We start from the raw sequence: 19964 nt of genomic DNA, 5'->3' as shown, positions 1-19964 counted from the left end.
AACTGGGCTTTACGTAAGACTATTACCAAATTTGGAGAAAAAAAAATCATGTTAATTCAAGTAAAATAATTTAAAATATTTCCTGTATGACATTCTGACCATAGAATTGCATTCAAGTGGATTGGAATGTTATAAGTGAGTAATAACCTGTAATCAATCATGACTGTTCCAAATTCAGGAAAAAATACTGTAAACTGTTATAATTTTTTTCTTAAATGTCTGACAATGAACGATACGCAATGTAATTATTTATAACAGATGTCCTTTTTTTTTTTTGCCTAAGTTTCTGAATCCAGAATCAGCTGCGTGTCTCACATCAGCACAAAGGAGATCAGTCTAACCTGCAAGCTGGTTGGCAGCGGGAACGAGGACGATGAAGATGAGGACGATGAAGATGAGGACGAGGCTGTGGAGGCCATGACCGCGTGGTGAGTCTTTGTTAACATGTCCACTCTGCCGGCGACACACCTGTCAACGTCCGCGTGGTCGCTGACTGACAATTTCACACTTGGTCGCTTAAAAAAACTGAATGTTTTTACAAACCCCGTTTCTGTATGAGTTGGGAAATTGTGTTAGATGTAAATATAAACGGAATATAATGATTTGCAAATCCTTTTCAACCCATATTCAGTTTAATACGCTACAAAGACAAGATATTTGATGTTCAAACTCATAAACTTTATTATTTTTGGGCAAATAATAATTAACTTAGAATTTCATGGCTGCAGCACGTGCCAAAGTAGTTGGGAAAGGGCATGTTCACCACTATTTACATCACCTTTTCTTTTAACAACACTCAATAAACGTTCGGGAACTGAGGAAACTAATTGTTGAAGCTTTGAAAGTGGAATTTTTTTCCCATTCTTGTTTTATGTAGAGCTTCAGTCGTTCAACAGTCCGGGGTCTGCGTTGTCGTATTTTACACTTCATAATGCGCCACACATTTTCGATGGGAGACAGGGAAAGTACCCGCACTCTTTTTTTACGAAGCCACGCTGTTTTAACACGTGCTGAATGTGGCTTTGCATTGTCTTGCTCAAATAAGCAGGGGCGTCCATGAAAAAGATGGCGTTTAGATGGCAGCATATGTACCTTTCAACATTAATGGTGCCTTCACAGATGTGTAAGTTACCCATGGCTTGGGCACTAATGCACCCCCATACCATCACAGATGCTGCCTTTTGAACTTTGCGTCGATAACAGTCTGGATGGTTCGCTTCCCCTTTGGTCCGGATGACACGATGTCAAATATTTCCAAAAACAATTTGAAATGTGGACTCGTCAGACCACAGAACACTTTTCCACTTTGCATCAGTCCATATAAGATGATCTAGGGCCCAGAGAAGCCAGCGGCGTTTCTGGATGTTGTTGATAAATGGCTTTCGCTTTGCACAGTAGAGCTTTAACTTGCACTTACAGATGTAGCGACAAACTGTATTTAGTGACAGTGGTTTTATGAAGTGTTCCTTTAGAGATTGATGTCGGTTTTTGATACAGTGCCGTCTGAGGGATCAAAGGTCACGGTCATTCAATGTTGGTTTCCGGCCATGCCGCTTACATGGAGTGATTTCTCCAGATTCTCTGAACCTTTTGATGATATTATGGACCGTAGATGTTGAGATCCCTAAATTTCTTGCAATTGCACTTTGAGAAATGTTGTTCTTAAACTGTTTGACTATTTGCTCACGCAGTTGTGGACAAAGGGGTGTACCTCGCCCCATCCTTTCTTGTGAAAGACTGAGCATTTTTTGGGAAGCTGTTTTTATACCCAATCATGGCACTCACCTGTTCCCAATTAGCATGCACACCTGTGGGATGTTCCAAATAAGTGTTTGATGAGCATTCCTCAACTTTATCAGTATTTATTGCCACCTTTCCCAACTTCTTTGTCACGTGTTGCTGGCATCAAAAGTTAATGATTATTTGCCATTTTTAAAAAAAATGTTTATCAGTTTGAACATCAAATATGTTGTCTTTGTAGCATATTCAACTGAATATGGGTTGAAAAGGATTTTCAAATCATTGTATTCTGTTTATATTTACATCGAACACAATTTCCCAACTCATATGGAAACAGGGTTTGTATGTACGTTATTGATAATTTTATTTTTTTTTTTCACCAGTTTCAAAAACCCGGTCCAGGATAGATTAAAGTGTCCTCATGTGCGCGGAGACTCCATCACCTTCACTGATTTGACGCCTCTGACTCGTCTCAACTTGACCATCCACTTGAGGAGGGGCGGCACCCTCACAAAAACTGTCCAGCTCAGCAAAATCGGTAACTTTTTTTTTTTTTACAATAGAATTGAGTAGAAAGCATTGCAAAAAAGTTGGCACTGGGGCATTTTTACCACTGTGTTACATGGCCTTTCCTTTAAACAACACTCAGTAAACGTTTGGGAACTGAGGAGACCAATTTTTGAAGCTTTTCAGGTGGAATTCTTTCTCATTTCTTGCTTGATGCACAGCTTAAGTTGTTCAACAGTCCGGGGTCTCCGTTGTGGTATTTTAGGCTTCATAATACGCCACACATTTTCAACGGGAGACAGGTCTGGACTACAGGCAGGTCAGTCTAGTACTCGCACTCTTTTACTATGAAGCGGTTTGGCATTGTCTTGCTGAAATAAGCAGGGGCGTCCATGATAACGTTGCCTGGATGTTTCAAAACCTGTATGTACCTTTCAGCATTAATGGTGCCTTCACAGACGTGTAAGTTACCCATGCCTTGGGCACTAATACACTCCCATACCATCACAGATGCTGGCTTTCGAACTTTGCGCCTATAACAGTCTGGATGGTTCTTTTCCTCTTTGTTCAGCAGGACACAATGTCCAAAGTTTCCCCCCAAAAATTTAAAAAGTGGACTCGTCAGACCACAGAACACTTTTACACTTTGCATCAGTCCGTCTTAGATGAGTACGTGCTCAGCGAAGCGGGGCGGCAGTTCCGGGTGTTGTTGATAAACGCGTGATAGAGTTTTAACTCGCACATGCAGATGTCGCGACCAACTGTAGTTACTGACAGTGGTTTTCTGAAGTGTTCCTGAGCCCATGTGGTGATATCCGTTACACACCAATGTCGCTTTTTGATGCGGTACCGCCTGAGGGATCCAAGGTCACAGGCATTCAATGTTGGTTTTCAGTTTTTCTCCAGATTCTCTGAACCTTTTGATGATATTACGGGCCGTAGATGGCGAAATCCCTAAATTCCTTGCAATAGCTAGTTGAGAAATGTTGTTCCTAAACTACTTGCTCACGCATTTGTTTGCAAAGTGGTGACCCTCGCCCCATCCTTGTTTGTGAATGACTAAGCATTTAATGGAAGCTGCTTTTTATACCCAATCATGGCACCCACCTGTTCCCAATTAGCCTGTTCACCTGTGGGATGTTCCAAATAAGTGTTTGATGAGCATAAGGGACAAGCGGAAGTTGAAGGATGGATGGATCTAACATTCTGGTGTTGTTTACTTGAGTCATATTGCAGTCTACACGTATCTCTTATGTGTGACTGCCATCATATTAAAGTCCACACGTATCTCTTATGTGTGACTGCCATCTACTGGTCACACTTAATAATTACACCATGCACCAAATAAAATAGTTTCGAGGTCCGTAAGCACTACCAAAATTATTCCGTACATTAGGCGCACTGTCGAGTTTTGAGAAATTTAAAGGATTTTAAGTGAGCCTTATAGTCTGGAAAAAAAGTTTTCATTAACAAAAAGGGTGTAGTACAGTAGGAAGGGAGATTCATATGGTCCCATTCGTCACGTGTTTACCTGACACATGAAAGGTGACACATTGAGGGAGGTGCACTATCCACTTTAGCCACAGAATGGCAGTAGAGTGTTTATTATCTTAAAATGCGTTCGTGGCAATTCCAACTATGACCACAGCGTCCGTTGCTATTTAGTGTGGCGCTTTCCATCCTTTTCAGCAGACTGCATTGCAAAATGATTAAGCCCTTACCTTCCTCTCACGCGTGACCCACAAGAGTAGGGCCGTATGAATCCCTCTCTTAATGTAGTTTAAAAGACATGTTTGGTTTCAAAAAAACAATGCCGCACATCACCGAAAGAGTAAGAATTATGTTGTTTTTCTCTTAGCGTTATGCATTTTATACATATTTTTGTTACGGTCTGGTTCCCCCGGGATGCAAACGGGCCACTCCGGACAGGACTTGCAGGTAGGAACATGATTTTTTTTTGAGAAATCAAGGAGGTACAAAAAAACAGGAAACAAGCCGACGGGAAAATGTGCCGATCGCACTGGAAGCTAAGGCTACCACTTAGCATAGAATAGAGACAGGCAATACTCACGTAACTTGTTGCATAAGCGAACAAAGAAGCCAGGACGAGTGTGGTGAGAGAGGTGAACAAGTAGCTACCTGATTAGTGGTCGACTGCAGCTGCACATCACCGAAAGAGTAAGAATTATGTCGTTTTTCTCTTAGCGTTATGCATTTTATACAGATTTTTGTTACGGTCTGGTTCCCCCGGGATGCAAACGGACCACTCCGGACAGGACTTGCAGGTAGGAACATGATTTATTTTTGAGAAATCAAGGAGATAAAAAAAAAAAACAGAAAACGGAAAAATCTGCCGATCGCACTGGAAGTTAAGGCTACCACTTAGCATAGAATAGAGACAGGCAACACTCACGGAACTTGTTGCATAAGCGAACAAAGAAGCCAGGACGAGTGTGGCGAGAGAGGTGAACAAATGGCTCCCTGATTAGTGGTCGACTGCAGCCGCACATCACCGAAAGAGTAAGAATTATGTCGTTTTTCTCTTAGCATTATGCATTTTATACAGATTTTTGTTACGGTCTGGTTCCCCCGGGATGCAAACGGACCACTCTGGACAGGACTTGCAGGTAGGAACATGATTTATTTTTGAGAAAATCAAGGAGGTACAAAAAAACAGGAAACAAGCCCACGGGAAAATGTGCCGATCGCACTGGAAGCTAAGGCTACCACTTAGCATAGAATAGAGACGGGCAATACTCACGTAACTTGTTGCATAAGCGAACAAAGAAGCCAGGACAAGTGTGGCGAGAGAGGTGAACAAGTAGCTCCCTGATTAGTGGTCGACTGCAGCCGCACATCACCGAAAGAGTAAGAATTATGTCGTTTTTCTCTTAGCGTTATGCATTTTATACAGATTTTTGTTACGGTCTGGTTCCCCCGGGATGCAGACGGACCACTCCGGACAGGGCTTGCAGGTAGGAACATGATTTATTTTTGAGAAAATCAAGGAGGTACAAAAAAACAGGAAACAAGCCGACGGGAAAATGTGCCGATTGCACTGGAATCTAAGGCTACCACTTAGCATAGAATAGAGACAGGCAATACTCACGTAACTTGTTGCATAAGCGAACAAATAAGCCAGGACAAGTGTGGCGAGAGAGGTGAACAAGTAGCTCCCTGATTAGTGGTCGACTGCAGTCGCACATCACCGAAAGAGTAAGAATTATGTAATTTTTCTCTTAGCGTTATGCATTTTATACAGATTTTTGTTACGGTCTGGTTCCCCCGGGATGCAAACGGACCACTCCGGACAGGACTTGCAGGTAGGAACATGAATTATTTTTGAGAAATCAAGGAGGTACAAAGCCGACGGGAAAATGTGCCGATCGCACTGGAAGCTAAGGCTACCACTTAGCATAGAATAGAGACAGGCAATACTCACGTAACTTGTTGTATAAGCGAACAAATGAGCCAAGACGAGTGTGGCGAGAGAGGTGAACAAGTAGCTCCCTGATTAGTGGTCGACTGCAGCCGCACATCACCGAAAGAGTAAGAATTATGTCGTTTTTCTCTTAGCGTTATGCATTTTATACAGATTTTTGTTACGGTCTGGTTCCCCCGGGATGCAAACGGACCACTCTGGACAGGACTTGCAGGTAGGAACATGATTTATTTTTGAGAAATCAAGGAGATAAAAAAAAACAGAAAACGGAAAAATGTGCCGATCGCACTGGAAGCTAAGGCTACCACTTAGCATAGAATAGAGACAGGCAATACTCACGTAACTTGTTGCATAAGCGAACAAAGAAGCCAGGACGAGTGTGGCGAGAGAGGTGAACAAGTAGCTCCCTGATTAGTGGTCGACTGCAGCCGCACATCACCGAAAGAGTAAGAATTATGTCGTTTTTCTCTTAGCGTTATGCATTTTATACAGATTTTTGTTACGGTCTGGTTCCCCTGGGATGCAGACGGACCACTCCGGACAGGACTTGCAGGTAGGAACATGATTTATTTTTGAGAAATCATTGAGATAAAAAAAAACAGGAAACGGAAAAATGTGCCGATCGCACTGGAAGCTAAGGCTACCACTTAGCATAGAATAGAGACAGGCAATACTCACGTAACTTGTTGCATAAGCGAACAAAGAAGCCAGGACGAGTGTGGCGAGAGAGGTGATTAGTGGTCGACTGCAGCCGCACATCACCGAAAGAGTAAGAATTATGTCATTTTTCTCTTAGCGTTATGCATTTTATACAGATTTTTGTTACGGTCTGGTTCCCCCAGGATGCAAACGGACCACTCCGGACAGGACTTGCAGGTAGGAACATGATTTTTTTTTGAGAAATCAAGGAGGTACAAAAAAACTGGAAACAAGCCGACGGGAAAATGTGCCGATCGCACTGGAAGCTAAGGCTACCACTTAGCATAGAATAGAGACAGGCAATACTCACGTAACTTGTTGCATAAGCGAACAAAGAAGCCAGGACGAGTGTGGCGAGAGAGGTGAACAATTAGTGGTCGACTGCAGGTGAGCGTGCCGACCACTAACCAGAGGCAGGTGAACCCAATTAATCCCCCTAGAAACCAAAACAAACCCAGACGTGCACGAAACAGGAACTAAGGGAGTCCAAAAATAACACACGGCACACGGATCATGACAATTTTATTCCGTTAAAACCCAAAGTTATCAACCAAATAATAACAAAAATCCATTTAATGAAGTCAAATACAAACAAGGCAACGAGAGAAGTATCCCACACTTCAAAGTAAATCTGTAGAGCTGATACGGGTATCTACATCAACGATATGATTGGCCTGAGAAGCCGGACAGGACAAAAAAAAAAAAAATAATAATATATTTTTGAAAAATGACTGTTTGTCTTTCAAGTCTCGTGTAAAAAATGTGAGTACTTCGTTTCTCAAAATATATATATATTTTTTATGTTTTCTTCGGACACGTCCCAGCAGTTAAACCTCGGAGTCCCGAGGTGTGGAATGTGACCGTCAACCAGGACTCCAACCAGGCTGTGTTTCACATTCGGACTCCGTACCTCAATGACTACCTGAAAGTTGAAAATCAGCTCTTTCAGTTGGTCATTTGGACCACGGATACAAAGATGGTAACAAGTCAACCCGAGGTATGCTCTCCGTGTCCACGAAGAAATGAAAGAACTCTTTCACCACAGATTGAAAATGTGTCATCGTCCGACACGATGACGATCAACATGGAGCACCTTCTTAAAAACCGCGACTACCACGTCAAAGTGCGAGCAATACCAGTGGTTTTCCTGAAGGGGAGCTGGAGCGAGTGGAGCGACCCTTTGGACTTCTTCATTCCTGATGGTGAGAAAAGTTTTTCTGGTTCGAGACGCAAACGGTAAGAAGGTTTTCTTCTGGCCAACATGACCCAAGTTCGTGTAGGAAACCACAAGAGCGAGGAGTTGGTGCGAAGTCTGATGGCGTGTTTCGTCCCTTTGGGCGTGCTGGCGATATTCTCTGTTTTCTTCTGGAAAAAGTGAGTGAATCGTCTCTCCTGGTCGGTGGGTTTGTGGAACGGAATGTTTGAAATGAACGAATATCTTTTCACAGGATCTTTCCTTACATATGGCCCAAGATTCTACATCCGAAACCCATACTGGTGCAGAACTGCAAAGCCAATAAAGTGAGTTTTGTTTCGAGAAAAAACACGCAAATTAACTTATGGGTAGGGGTGTAACGGTACACAAAAATTTGGGTTCGGTACGTACCTCGGTTTGGAGGTCACGGTTCGGTTCATTTTCAGTACAGTAAGAAAACAACAAAATCTAAATTTTTTGGTTATTTATTTACCAAATTTGTAAACAATGGCTTTATCCTTTTAACATTGGGAACACTATAATAATTCTGCCCACGTTAATCAACATTAAACTGCCTCAAATTGTTGCTTCGATTAAATAAAATGACAAAACTTTTCTTCTACATATAAAAAGTGCAACATTAAACAGTTTCAGGTCAACTCATCATGCTTAATTTATCACAGAACACACACACTGCAAAATGAGCTAATGCTAAAAGCTAATTAGCCTTCACCTCAAGCCAGAACTGCGAGCGAGCTGAGCTGCAGTTTAAGTTTCTAGAAGGTCAACGGGCTCATAGTGATGTTAGTAGTAGTTGACTGGGAGGTGTTTATTATCATTTGGGGAGAGTACGCTGCCTTATGCTCACCTGCTAAACACCTATCTGCTCGACGCTGAAGCATTTACTACATGTGCTCTGAATACGCACTGCTGATTGGCTGTTACCGCTATATATGTAACCAATCAGATGGTTGTGTGGGCGGGACAATGCTGGGCGCTGAGACGGAGGCAGAAGAAGCAAAGCAGCTTGTTAAGACTTTAGCTTAGAAAATCGTTCGGTACACCCCCGTATCGAACCGAAACCCTTGTACCGAGACGGTTCAATACAAATTCACGTACCGTTACACCCCTACTTATGTTACAGCGGGATTTCTTGCGACAAAGACAGTTGTACTGCGGACAAATTGTTTTTTTAGAGAGTTAGCGAGAAGTGGTAGTTTCTTTAAAGGTCATAATGCCATCAGGACCTTCTGCAATCCGGCCAAAAATTGGATGGTGACGAGAAGGTGTAGCTCTCCTCTGGAAAAAGTTAAAGATCCTTCCACATGTTCACATACGGAAACTTTATTATTGAGACTTTAACTTCCTCTATTTAGTCAAGTTTGATGTCTTCTCTGACTGGGGTAGCTTTGTTTTGAGGTGGATAAGTTGTTTTGTTCACGCTAACGAAAGACTATTCCTTTTATAAGTTACCTTTATTTAACTTAACACACTACTGCATATCAGCATCTTGTTTATTTCTCTTCAAAAAAACTCCAAGATTCGACTGATCATTGACGATAGGCACAAATCATATCGACTATAAAATCTTTATTCAGCCTTAAACATTTCTGTACCTAAAGGTACATTTTAAATAATGCTCTCTCAAAAGTACAACAATGGTATTTAAAAGGCTAGAAGTATACTATCGAGGTGTCCCCTTACACAAGACCGAACCCCTAACTGCCTAGCATGGAGGCTTTCGTAATCACTATTCCGCAAATTTGTGGTGTGCAATGACAATAAAAGGCCTATTCTATTAACTCGTATTCATATTTATTTTGATCTGTATAGGGCTAGGACTTTAAGTGGTAAAAATGGACCCTGGACTGAAGGGTACAAAACTATTTCTCAAAAAACTACAACCCCAGTGTGGAGGGGGCGTGGTCTTCGGGCCTGCCGTGGAGCGGGGTCTGTAAGGACCGGCCTCGAAGCCAGCGGCAGGTGATTAGATAACAACTCCCAGCTGGGCAATCTAGTCACCTGCCGCTGACTTCGAGGCCGGTCTTTACACACCCTGCTACGCGGCAGGCCGGCAGACCACGCCTCCCTCCATAGCCAGCAACCAGCTTTGTACATTTTTTTTAGGTACGAACCGATACCTCTATTTTTGAGAGGTGCCGGTAACGTCACATTGATGTCGATCAACTTGCTACCTTGATTCTTCCAATGTTTTTACAAAACCGATAAATCAATATAGACTTTCATTAAAGAGTAAACGGAGATCTCATTTTTTCACCTCAAAGAATAATGCTAAACCAATCTGATGGTCAAACAAAGACGGTAGAGATTTGATAGTTGCGTAAGGTCCTCGGTTCTGGCGCAGAGCCGAGAAGACATCAAACTTGACCCATCTGAATAAAACTCAGATGGATTGAATAAAACTCTTCCGATTCGAATCGTGAAATCTGAATCTAGTCTTCAATCATCCTTTGGTTCAACCCATAATCTGTTTTCAGACTTCTCTGCTACTCAACCTAAAACCCGAGGAGTTCAGCGCTCTTAAAATCTACCCGGCGGTAGAAAAAGACGAGCAAGAATCTGTATAGGGCTAGGACTTTAAGTGGTAAAAATGGACCCCGGACTGAAGGGTACAAAACTATCTCTCAAAAAACTACAACCCCAGTGTGGAGAGGGCGTGGTCTTCGGGCCTGTGAGGACCGGCCTCGAAGCCAGCGGCAGGTGATTAGATAACAACTCCCAGCTGGGCAATCTACTCACCTCTCGCTGGCTTCGAGACCGGTTACTCACCTGCCGCTGACTTCGAGGCCGGTCTTTACACACCCTGCTCCGCGGCAGGCCGGCAGACCACGCCTCCCTCCATAGCCAGCAACCAGCTTTGTACATTTTTTTTAGGTACGAACCGATACCTCTATTTTTGAGAGGTGCCGGTAACGACACATTGATGTCGATCAACTTGCTACCTTGATTCTTCCAATGTTTTTACAAAACCGATAAATCAATATAGACTTTCATTAAAGAGTAAACGGAGATCTCATTTTTTCACCTCAAAGAATAATGCTAAACCACTCTGATGGTCAAACAAAGACGGTAGAGATTTGATGGTTGAGTAAGGTCCTCGGTTCTGGCGCAGAGCCGAGAAGACATCAAACTTGACCCATCTGAATAAAACTCAGATAGATTGAATACAACTCTTCCGATTCGAATCGTGAAATCTGAATCCAGTCTTCAATCATCCTTTGGTTCAATCCTTAATCTGTTTTCAGACTTCTCTGCTACTCAACCTAAAACCCGAGGAGTTCAGCGCTCTTAAAATCTACCCGGCGGTAGAAAAAGACGAGCAAGAACCGGTCAAGGGTCTTAGAAATGGGAATGACCCCTGTTCCACACAAAGCTCTGACTGCAGCGCCGACACAGAGGTACTGGAGCTTTCCATTCTGCTCAGCAGCAGCTGCTCCGAAGGAAACAACAGCCTTCAGAGCTCCGATTCGCTGCTGGTGGAGACTCCTGATGCGACACATGGCAGTGGAGTAAATCTAAAGGAGGAGGATTACGTCACCATGTCCAGTTTCTACCAAATCAAGTAGGTTAAAAGTTGGAGGAGCTAGGATCTAAGACCCATCCCAAGGGTTTCTATTGGTTCTGTGTCATCAGGAGACACCACCACTGTGGAAACTATAATAATAATAATAATGGATTAGATTTATATCGCGCTTTTTCTATTATTATATACTCAAAGCGCTCACAGAGAAGTGGGAACCCATCATTCATTCACACCTGGTGGTGGTAAGCTACATCTGTAGCCACAGCTGCCCTGGGGTAGACTGGTGGAAGCGTGGCTGCCAGTTTGCGCCTACGGCCCCTCCGACCACCACCAATCATTCATTCATCATTCATTCACCAGTGTGAGCTTCACCGGGGGCAAAGGGTGAAGTGTCCTGCTGCCCAAGGACACAACGGCAGCGATTTGGATGTCAATAGGTGGGAAGCGAACCTGCAACCCTCAGGTTTCTGGCACGGCCGCCCCCCCCTGAGGCGTTCCCAGGCCAGCCGGGAGACATAGTCTTCCCAACGTATCCTGGGTTTTCCCCGTGGCCTAAACACCTCCCGAGGGAGACGTTCGGGTGGCATCCTGACCAGATGCCCAAACCACCTCATCTGGCTCCTCTCGTTGTGGAGGAGCAGCGGCTTTACTTTGGGCTCCTCCCGGATGGCAAAGTTTCTCACCCTATCTCTAAGGGAGAGACCCGACAACCGGCGGAGGAAACTCATTTCGGCCGCTTGTACCCGTGATCTTGTCCTTTCAGTCATAACCCAAAGCTCATGACCATAGGTGAGGATGGGAACGTATATCGACCGGTAAATTGAGAGTTTTGCCTTCCGGCTCAGCTCCTTCTTCACCACAAAGGATCGATACAGCGTCCACATTACTGAAGACGCCGTAACGATCCGCCTGCCGCCAGACCCCCATTTAATGTCCCAGACTGTCTCCACATTTGACCGGCGATGCTAAGACAGACATGGCACAGAGATGTATGGATAACCTGCAGATGCATTTGCAACGATAAAGTCAACGAAATCACAAAGGTGAGTTTTGTTGATGTTGTTGACTTATGTGCTAATCAGACAAATTTGGTCGCGGCGTGACTGCCAGCTAATCGATGTTAACATGCTACGCTAATCGACGCTAAGATGCTATTTACTGGCGGTGCTAAAGTAGACATGGCACGGAGATGAATGGATAACCTGCAAATGCATTTGCAACGATAGTCAACAAAATCACAAAGGTGAGTTTTGTTGATGTTGACTGCCAGCTAATCGATGCTAACATGCTATTTACCGGCGGTGCTAAAGCAGACATGGCACAGAGATGTATGGATAACCTGTAGATGCATTTGCAACTATATTTAATGCAAAACAAACACTTACCAATCAACGGATTTAAGTTGCTCCAGTTTCAAAAGATGCGAAAGTCCTGATCGTTTGGTCCGCACATTTTACCGGCGATGCTAACGCAGCTATTCGGCCATGCTATGGCTATGAATAGCGTCAATAGCTATTCGCTCAATAGCTTCATTTTCTTCTTCAATACTTTCATACTCCAACCATCTGTTTCAATACATGCGTAATCTGTTGAATCGCTTAAGCCGCTGAAATCCGAGTCTGAATCCGAGCTAATGTCGCTATATCTTGCTGTGGTATTCCCATTGTTTGTTTACATTGGCAGCACTGTGTGACGTCACAGGGAAATGGCCAGTGTCTTCGCAGAGAGCGAAAATAAGGCACTTTAAAGTTTTATTTAGGGATATTCCGGGACCGGTGAAATTTTGAAAAAAACTTCAAAAAATACAACAAGCCACTGGGAACTGATTTTTTATTGTTTTTAACCCTTTTGAAATTGTGATAATGTTCCCCTTTAAACTCGGTGGTCGGCTTTCTCCCAGGCGAATATAAACCTTCAGCATATGCAAGACCGGGATCTTCAGCTCTCGCTGGATCGGTTCGCAGCCGAGTGTGAAGCGGCCGGAATGAGAATCAGCACCTCCAAGTCCGTAATCCATGGTGCTCGCTCGGAAAAGGGTGGACTAATGCGGACGTTGTACCGATCCGTTATGGTGAAGAAGGAGCTGAGCCGGAAGGCAAAGCTCTCAATTTACCGGTCGATCTACGTTCCCATCCTTTGGGAACTGGGTCATGACCGAAAGGATAAGATCACGGGTACAAGCGGCCGAAATGAGTTTCCAGGTCTCTCCCTTAGAGATAGGGTGAGAAGCTCTGCCATCCGGGAGGAACTCAAAGTAAAGCCGCTGCTCCTTCACATGGAGAGGAGCCAGATGAGGTGGTTCGGGCATCTGGTCAGGATGCCACCCGAACGCCTCCCTAGGGCACGTCCAACCGGTAGGAGGCCACGGGGAAGACCCAGGACACGTTGGGAAGACTATGTCTCCCGGCTGGCTTGGGAACGCCTCGGGATCCCCCGGGAAGAGCTAGACGAAGTGGCTGGGGAGAGGGAAGTCTGGGTTTCCCTGCTTAGGCTGTCGCCCCCGCGACCCGACCTCGGATAAGCGGAAGAAGATGGATGGATGGATGGATGGAAGGATATGCAAGACGTAACATGAGTCGATTCATTCACTTTAGTTGCAGCCCTGCTTTACTGTCGCTTCGGGAAATACTTCATCTCACTCATTTCTACAAGGAAGTGGGTCATTAAAAAACTTGCAATCGGGTCACCAGAGTCTTGTTGTGTGGATGCAGGTTTAGTCCAAGGACATATGTTGATGACGTCTCACTTCACCAAGTGCAAGAACTCACATTTTCAGTTCCGGAGCAGAAATTCACGGAACACGGACGTCATCTGCTCACCATTGACGTTTTAAGGAAAGCAGAGTGAAACAAATACTGAGCATTTCCAGCACAGTGAGTAAGATTCTTTTCTTTGATTTCTTTTTTTTTTTCTCCCCCCATGCACTTGCTACTTCAGCACTTTCGGTTTGATCAGAGTTTTTGTGGGTTTTTTGTTGTTTTTTTCCCCCTTAAAAGCGAGGCAAGGTGAGATATGCAAGGAGATGATGCGATGTGACGTAAGGCAGGGGTGTCCAAAGTGCGGCCCGCAGGTCATTTCTTAACGGCCCCACGGCACATTTTAAAAATAATATGGAAACGGGGCGGCGTGGCGCAGTGGGAGAGTGGCCGTGCGCAACCCGAGGGTCCCTGGTTCAATTCCCACCTAGTACCAACCTCGTCACGTCCGTTGTGTCCTGAGCAAGACACTTCACCCTTGCTCCTGATGGGTGCTGGTAGGCGCCTTGCATGGCAGCTCCCTCCATCAGTGTGTGAATGTGTGTGTGAATGGGTAAATGTGGAAGTAATGTCAAAGCGCTTTGAGTACCTTGAAGGTAGAAAAGCGCTATACAAGTACAACCCATTTATTATCATTTATCATTTAAAAAAATCAAAAACATAAAAAGTGGTATAAAAGAGCAATTTTATACCATTTTGAGTGTACAAAATGAAGGTGTGTGTTGAATCTGACTTGGACATAATATGGACTATACACAAATGCTTTTTATGAAAATGTAATTTTGTTTATAACTTATATGCAATCTGTTTTTTCCCAAATTTTTGTTGTTGTACATGGATGAGGGTGTGTGTTGCTGAGCCCACTTTGACATTGTCTGGACTGGACCTGGTTTTAAAAATCAATCAATCAATCAATGTTTATTTATATAGCCCCAAATCACAAATGTCTCAAAGGACTGCAGAAATCATTACGACTACAACATCCTCGGAAGAACCCACAAAAGGGCAAGGAAAACTCACACCCAGTGGGCAGGGAGAATTCACATCCAGTGGGACGCCAGTGACAATGCTGACTATGAGAAACCTTGGAGAGGACCTCAGATGTGGGCAACCCCCCGCCTCTAGGGGACCGAAAGCAATGGATGTCGAGCGGGTCTAACATGATACTGTGAAAGTTCAATCCATAGTGGCTCCAACACAGCCGCGAGAGTTCAGTTCAAGCGGATCCAAGACAGCAGCGAGAGTCCCGTCCACAAGAAACCATCTCAAGCGGAGGCGGATCAGCAGCGTAGAGATGTCCCCAACCGATACAGGCGAGCGGTCCATCCTGGGTCTCGACTCTACACAGCCAGTACTTCATCCATGGTCATCGGACCGGACCCCCTCCACAAGGGAGGGGGGGACATAGGAGAAAGAAAAGAAGCGGCAGATCAACTGGTCTTAAAAGGAGGTCTATTTAGAGGCTAGAGTATACAGATGAGTTTTAAGGTGAGACTTAAATGCTTCTACTGAGGTAGCATCTCGAACTGTTACCGGGAGGGCATTCCAGAGTACTGGAGCCCGAACGGAAAACGCTCTATAGCCCGCAGACTTTTTTTGGGCTCTAGGAATCACTAATAAGCCGGAGTCTTTTGAACGCAGATTTCTTGCCGGGACATATGGTACAATACAATCGGCAAGATAGGATGGAGCTAGACCGTGTAGTATTTTATACGTAAGTAGTAAAACCTTAAAGTCACATCTTAAGTGCACAGGAAGCCAGTGCAGGCGTAATATGATCAAACTTTCTTGTTCTTGTCAAAAACCTTTTAGACAAGTCTAATTCCATTAACAACCTGGTCTGATGAAGATAAGGTTATTTTTTTTATTTTATTTTTTTTTAATAAAATAAAATGAGATTTATGAAAAAAGGAAAACAATGACATTTTTTGGGGGGATAAAAAAGAAAGTAAAATCATATAAAACAATTACTTAAAAAATAGTAATTAATGATAGTGTTAGTGGACCGGCGACACACACAATCATGTGTGTTTCAGGGACTGTGTCCCTTGCAGACTGTGTTATATATGTTGTGGGAACCAGGATTTTGGTAGCAGAAAGAAACAACCCTTTTTTGTGTGAGTGGGTGTGAATGGGGGAGGGAGGGGTTTTCTTTAGGGGGGTTGATGCACTGATGGAAAGTGTATCTTGTGTGTTTTTGTGTTGATTTAATAAAAAAAAATAAAAAATAAAAGAGCAAACAGGTGAAATGTAACAAGAGCATGTTGCAATGTTTACTTTAATAATACAAAGCTGACATGCAGGCTGTTTCTTTCTTTAAAAAAAAAATTCTAAGTGAATCAAAATCAATGTCATTATCAATTATTGACCAATTACGGCTCCAATTACGTCACATTAAATATTCCACTTTGAGATATTTTTGGGGGGCAAATGTTGCATATTTTGTGTTTGCAATATAAAAAAACGGAGCTGTTTTTTTGTTTTTTTTAAAGAATGGCCTAAAACGAACAACCGAAAAACATAAACAACAAAAAAACTCATAATTGACGGATAGATCCGAAGTTGATATCGAGACCATTGTGTTAAAACAGGGGTCGGCTGAAAGAGCCAAGAAGCCAAATATTTTAAAATGTATTTCCCTAAGAGCCATATAATATATTTTTTAACACTGAACACAACTAAAGGCGTGCATTTTTAAGTAAGACCAACATTTCCAGAGTATAATAGGTCTCTTATTCTTTATAATAACATTGTTATTCTGAAGCTAACTGTGGAGGGGGCGTGGCCTGCGGGCCTGTAGCAAAGCAGGATGTTGCCAGGACCGGCCTCGAAATCAGCGACAGGTGCGTAGATAGCCCACCTGGGCCTTTTTTATCTAATCACCTGTCGCTCTGTTATAAGCAGCAGCCAAGAGGAGAGACAGGGTTGGGGCTGGAGCCAGAGCGCGAGTGAGGACGAAAGAGAAAAAGACAATTGCTGGAAAGCAACTGAGAGACAAATCAAATAAAACAATATTGTAATCCTAAAACAGGCTCTTGGTGGTCTGAAAAACCCCCAGGAGGGCAAGCCCCACACTAACCAATAATAAATAAATGACTTCTTACCATTAATGCAACGTCTTGAACATAAAAAAGCATGAGAATGTTTTATATTTTGAACGTTATTTTTAACACTGATTACAAGTGGAATTATTCATTACTTATCCTGTTAAGCAATGTCAGCTCAGATTTATCCGAGAGCCAGTTTTAGTCATCAAAAGAGCCACATCTGGCTCTAGAGCCATAGGTTCCCTACCCCTGTGTTAAAAGTAAATAGGAAACAAAAAAAATTATAATTTATTTTTTAACACTTTAATGCCCTCCTGGGGGTTTTTCAGACCACCAAGAGCCTGTTTTAGGGTTACAATATTGTTTTATTTTATTTTTCTCTCAGTTGCTTTCCAGCAATTGTCTTTTTCTCTTTCGTCCTCACTCGCGCTCTGGCTCCAGCCCCAACCCTGTCTCTCCTCTTGGCTGCTGCTTATAACAGAGCGACAGGTGATTAGATAACAAGGCCCAGGTGGGCCGTCTACGCACCTGTCGCCGATTTCGAGGCCGGTCCTGGCAACATCCCGCTTTGCTGCAGGCCCGCAGGCCACGCCGCCTCCACAGTTAGCTTCAGAATAACAATGTTATTACAAAGAATAAGAGACCTATTATACTCTAGAAATGTTGGTCTTACTTAAAAATGCACTCGTTTAGTTGTGTTCAGTGTTAAAAATATATATATATGGCTCTTAGGGAAATACATTTTAAAATATTTGGCTTCTTATATTTGGATCAGTGTGTTTTGTTTTGAAGTGTCATTGTACAAAAAAATAATAGTGAATTAAAATCAATGGTGTTATGAGTTGTTGACCTTTTAACGGCTCCAATTATTATATAATCTCAAACATTCTACTTAAAAATTTTATTGGGTAAAAATATTGCATATTTTGTGTTTTTATCCATAAAAAAACGTGGTTTTCTTTGACAAAAAAGAGCATACAACTTAAATCTTTAAAAACGTCATATTGACAGATAGACCTAATGTTGATTTAAAGATTTAAAGGCCTACTGAAACCCACTACTAGCGACCACGCAGTCTGATAGTTTATATATCAATGATGAAATATTAACATTGCAACACATGCCAATACGGCCTTTTTAGTTTACTAAATTGCAATTTTAAATTTTGCGCGAATTATCCTGTTGAAAACCTTGCGGTCTGATGACGTGTGCGCGTGACGTCACGGATTGTAGCGGACATTGTGTTCCAGCACCATTCCCAGCTATAAGTTGTCTGTTTTCATCGCATAATTCCACAGTATTCTGGACATCTGTGTTGCTGAATCTTTTGCAATTTGTTCAATGAATAATGGAGACGTCAAAGAAGAAAGATGTAAGTGGGAAGCGGTGCATTGCGGCCGCCTTTAGCAGCACAAACACAGCCGGTGTTTCCTTGTTTACATTCTCGAAAGACGACGGTGAAGCTTTACTATGGAACAGAGCGGTCGAGCGAACATGGTTCCCTACCACATGTCAGGTTTCAGTGAGAAAATGGTGGTATTAAGTCGGCTCTTACCGTGGACATGAGCGGAGAGCTTTCGTCGTTCCTCCTGCAGCTGCGGACTCTCTTGCCTCCTCCCAACGGCCGCCCCCGACCGTCGGATGCTTACACTGTGGAGGACGGGAAAAAAAAAAATCTCAGCCGGGTTTCAAGGTTTGCCTTCGCCTAGTCAAGAAACGTGGTTTCCCTCAGAGACACTAGCGGTCACCACACCTCTCCGACTTTCAAGTACGACCATATAATCTCACTAAAACACTAGTAACACAATAAGCAGATAAGATGCATTAAACAATCTAACCTGGTTTTCAAAAATAAATCAACTCAACAACTGACGGTGTGGCGCAGTCTGAGAGTGGCCGTGCGCAACCCGAGGGTCCCTGGTTCAATCCCCACTTAGTACCAACCTCGTCACGTCCGTTGTGTCCTGAGCAAGACACTTCACCCTTGCTCCTGATGGGTGCTGGTTGGCGCCTTGCATGGCAGCTCCCTCTCCATCAGTGTGTGAATGTGTGTGTGAATGTGGAAGTGGTGTCAAAGCGCTTTGAGTACCTTGAAGGTAGAAAAGCGCTATACAAGTACAACACATTTATCATTTATATAAGGGATTTTCCAGAATTATCCTAGTAAATGTGTCTAATATCATCTGAATCGCTCCCACTGCCCTCGTGTTTTTTTTTTTTTTTTTTTCTAGTCCTTCACTCTCACTTTCCTCATCCACCAATCTTTCATCTTTGCTTAAATTAATGGGGAAATCGTCGCTTTCTCGGTCCGAATCGCTCTCGCTGCTGGTGGCCATGATTGTAAACAATGTTCAGATGTGAGGAGCTCCACAACCCGTGACGTCACACGCACATCGTCTGCTACTTCCGGTACAGGCAAGGCTTTTTTATTAGCGACCAAAAGTTGCAAACTTTATCGTTGATGTTCTCTAATAAATCCTTTCAGCAAAAATATGGCAATATCGCGAAATGATCAAGTATGACACGGAGAATGGACCTGCTATCCCCGTTTAAATAAGAAAATCTTATTTCAGTAGGCCTTTAAAACTTGAATAATAATAAAGATAATAATACTGAATAATGACACATTTTTAACATTTTAATTTTACCAAAACCCTTTCAGGTCCCCGGGATCAAGCCTGAGTGGAGGCCTTAATCTATATTTTTTATTCATATATTGGATTGTTTTTTTTAAATAAATGGCCCCTGCTTGCTTTGGTTTTTCAGTGTGTGGTCCTCGGTGGAAAAAGTTTGGACACCCCTGTAGTAAAGCTGCTATAGTTTCTGAAGGTATGTGCGCGTGCTGCAGAATTATTCTGGAGGTCTTCTTCTCATTTACTTAAGAGGATGTGGTTCTTATGGGACAGGATGTTTTCACATTTGCTAAACACAAAGCTGCAACTTAAAACATGTTTCGTACGGCGAGAAACATGCTTGTTTGTATATCTTACTGTGCATTTTGCTGCTGATGATTCCGTCCTAAATACTTTGTACA

General features: G+C 43.2%; 1 protein-coding gene across 4 annotated transcripts in view; it reads left to right on the top strand.

Moving 5' to 3' along the window:
* il7r (interleukin 7 receptor) overlaps positions 1–11770 on the top strand; it is a 14252-nt gene extending 2482 nt beyond the window's left edge. The window contains exons 2-8 of one of the 4 annotated variants that reach the window (XM_061918363.1): positions 284–428; positions 2124–2278; positions 7213–7367; positions 7434–7590; positions 7669–7762; positions 7837–7909; positions 10850–11770. In XM_061918363.1, the coding sequence (XP_061774347.1) occupies positions 284–428; positions 2124–2278; positions 7213–7367; positions 7434–7590; positions 7669–7762; positions 7837–7909; positions 10850–11170 (1100 nt within the window). In that variant the 3' untranslated portion in view covers positions 11171–11770. The other 3 variants (XM_061918361.1, XM_061918362.1, XM_061918364.1) reach the window with 3 other exon arrangements.
* The last annotated feature ends 8194 nt before the right edge of the window (positions 11771–19964 follow it).

This window comes from Nerophis ophidion, linkage group LG13 (genome assembly GCF_033978795.1).
Source record: "Nerophis ophidion isolate RoL-2023_Sa linkage group LG13, RoL_Noph_v1.0, whole genome shotgun sequence".
NCBI classification, from domain to species: domain Eukaryota; kingdom Metazoa; phylum Chordata; class Actinopteri; order Syngnathiformes; family Syngnathidae; genus Nerophis; species Nerophis ophidion.
The sequence above is the reverse complement of the archived record's forward strand: the minus strand, read 5'-3'. Positions and strand labels throughout refer to the sequence as shown.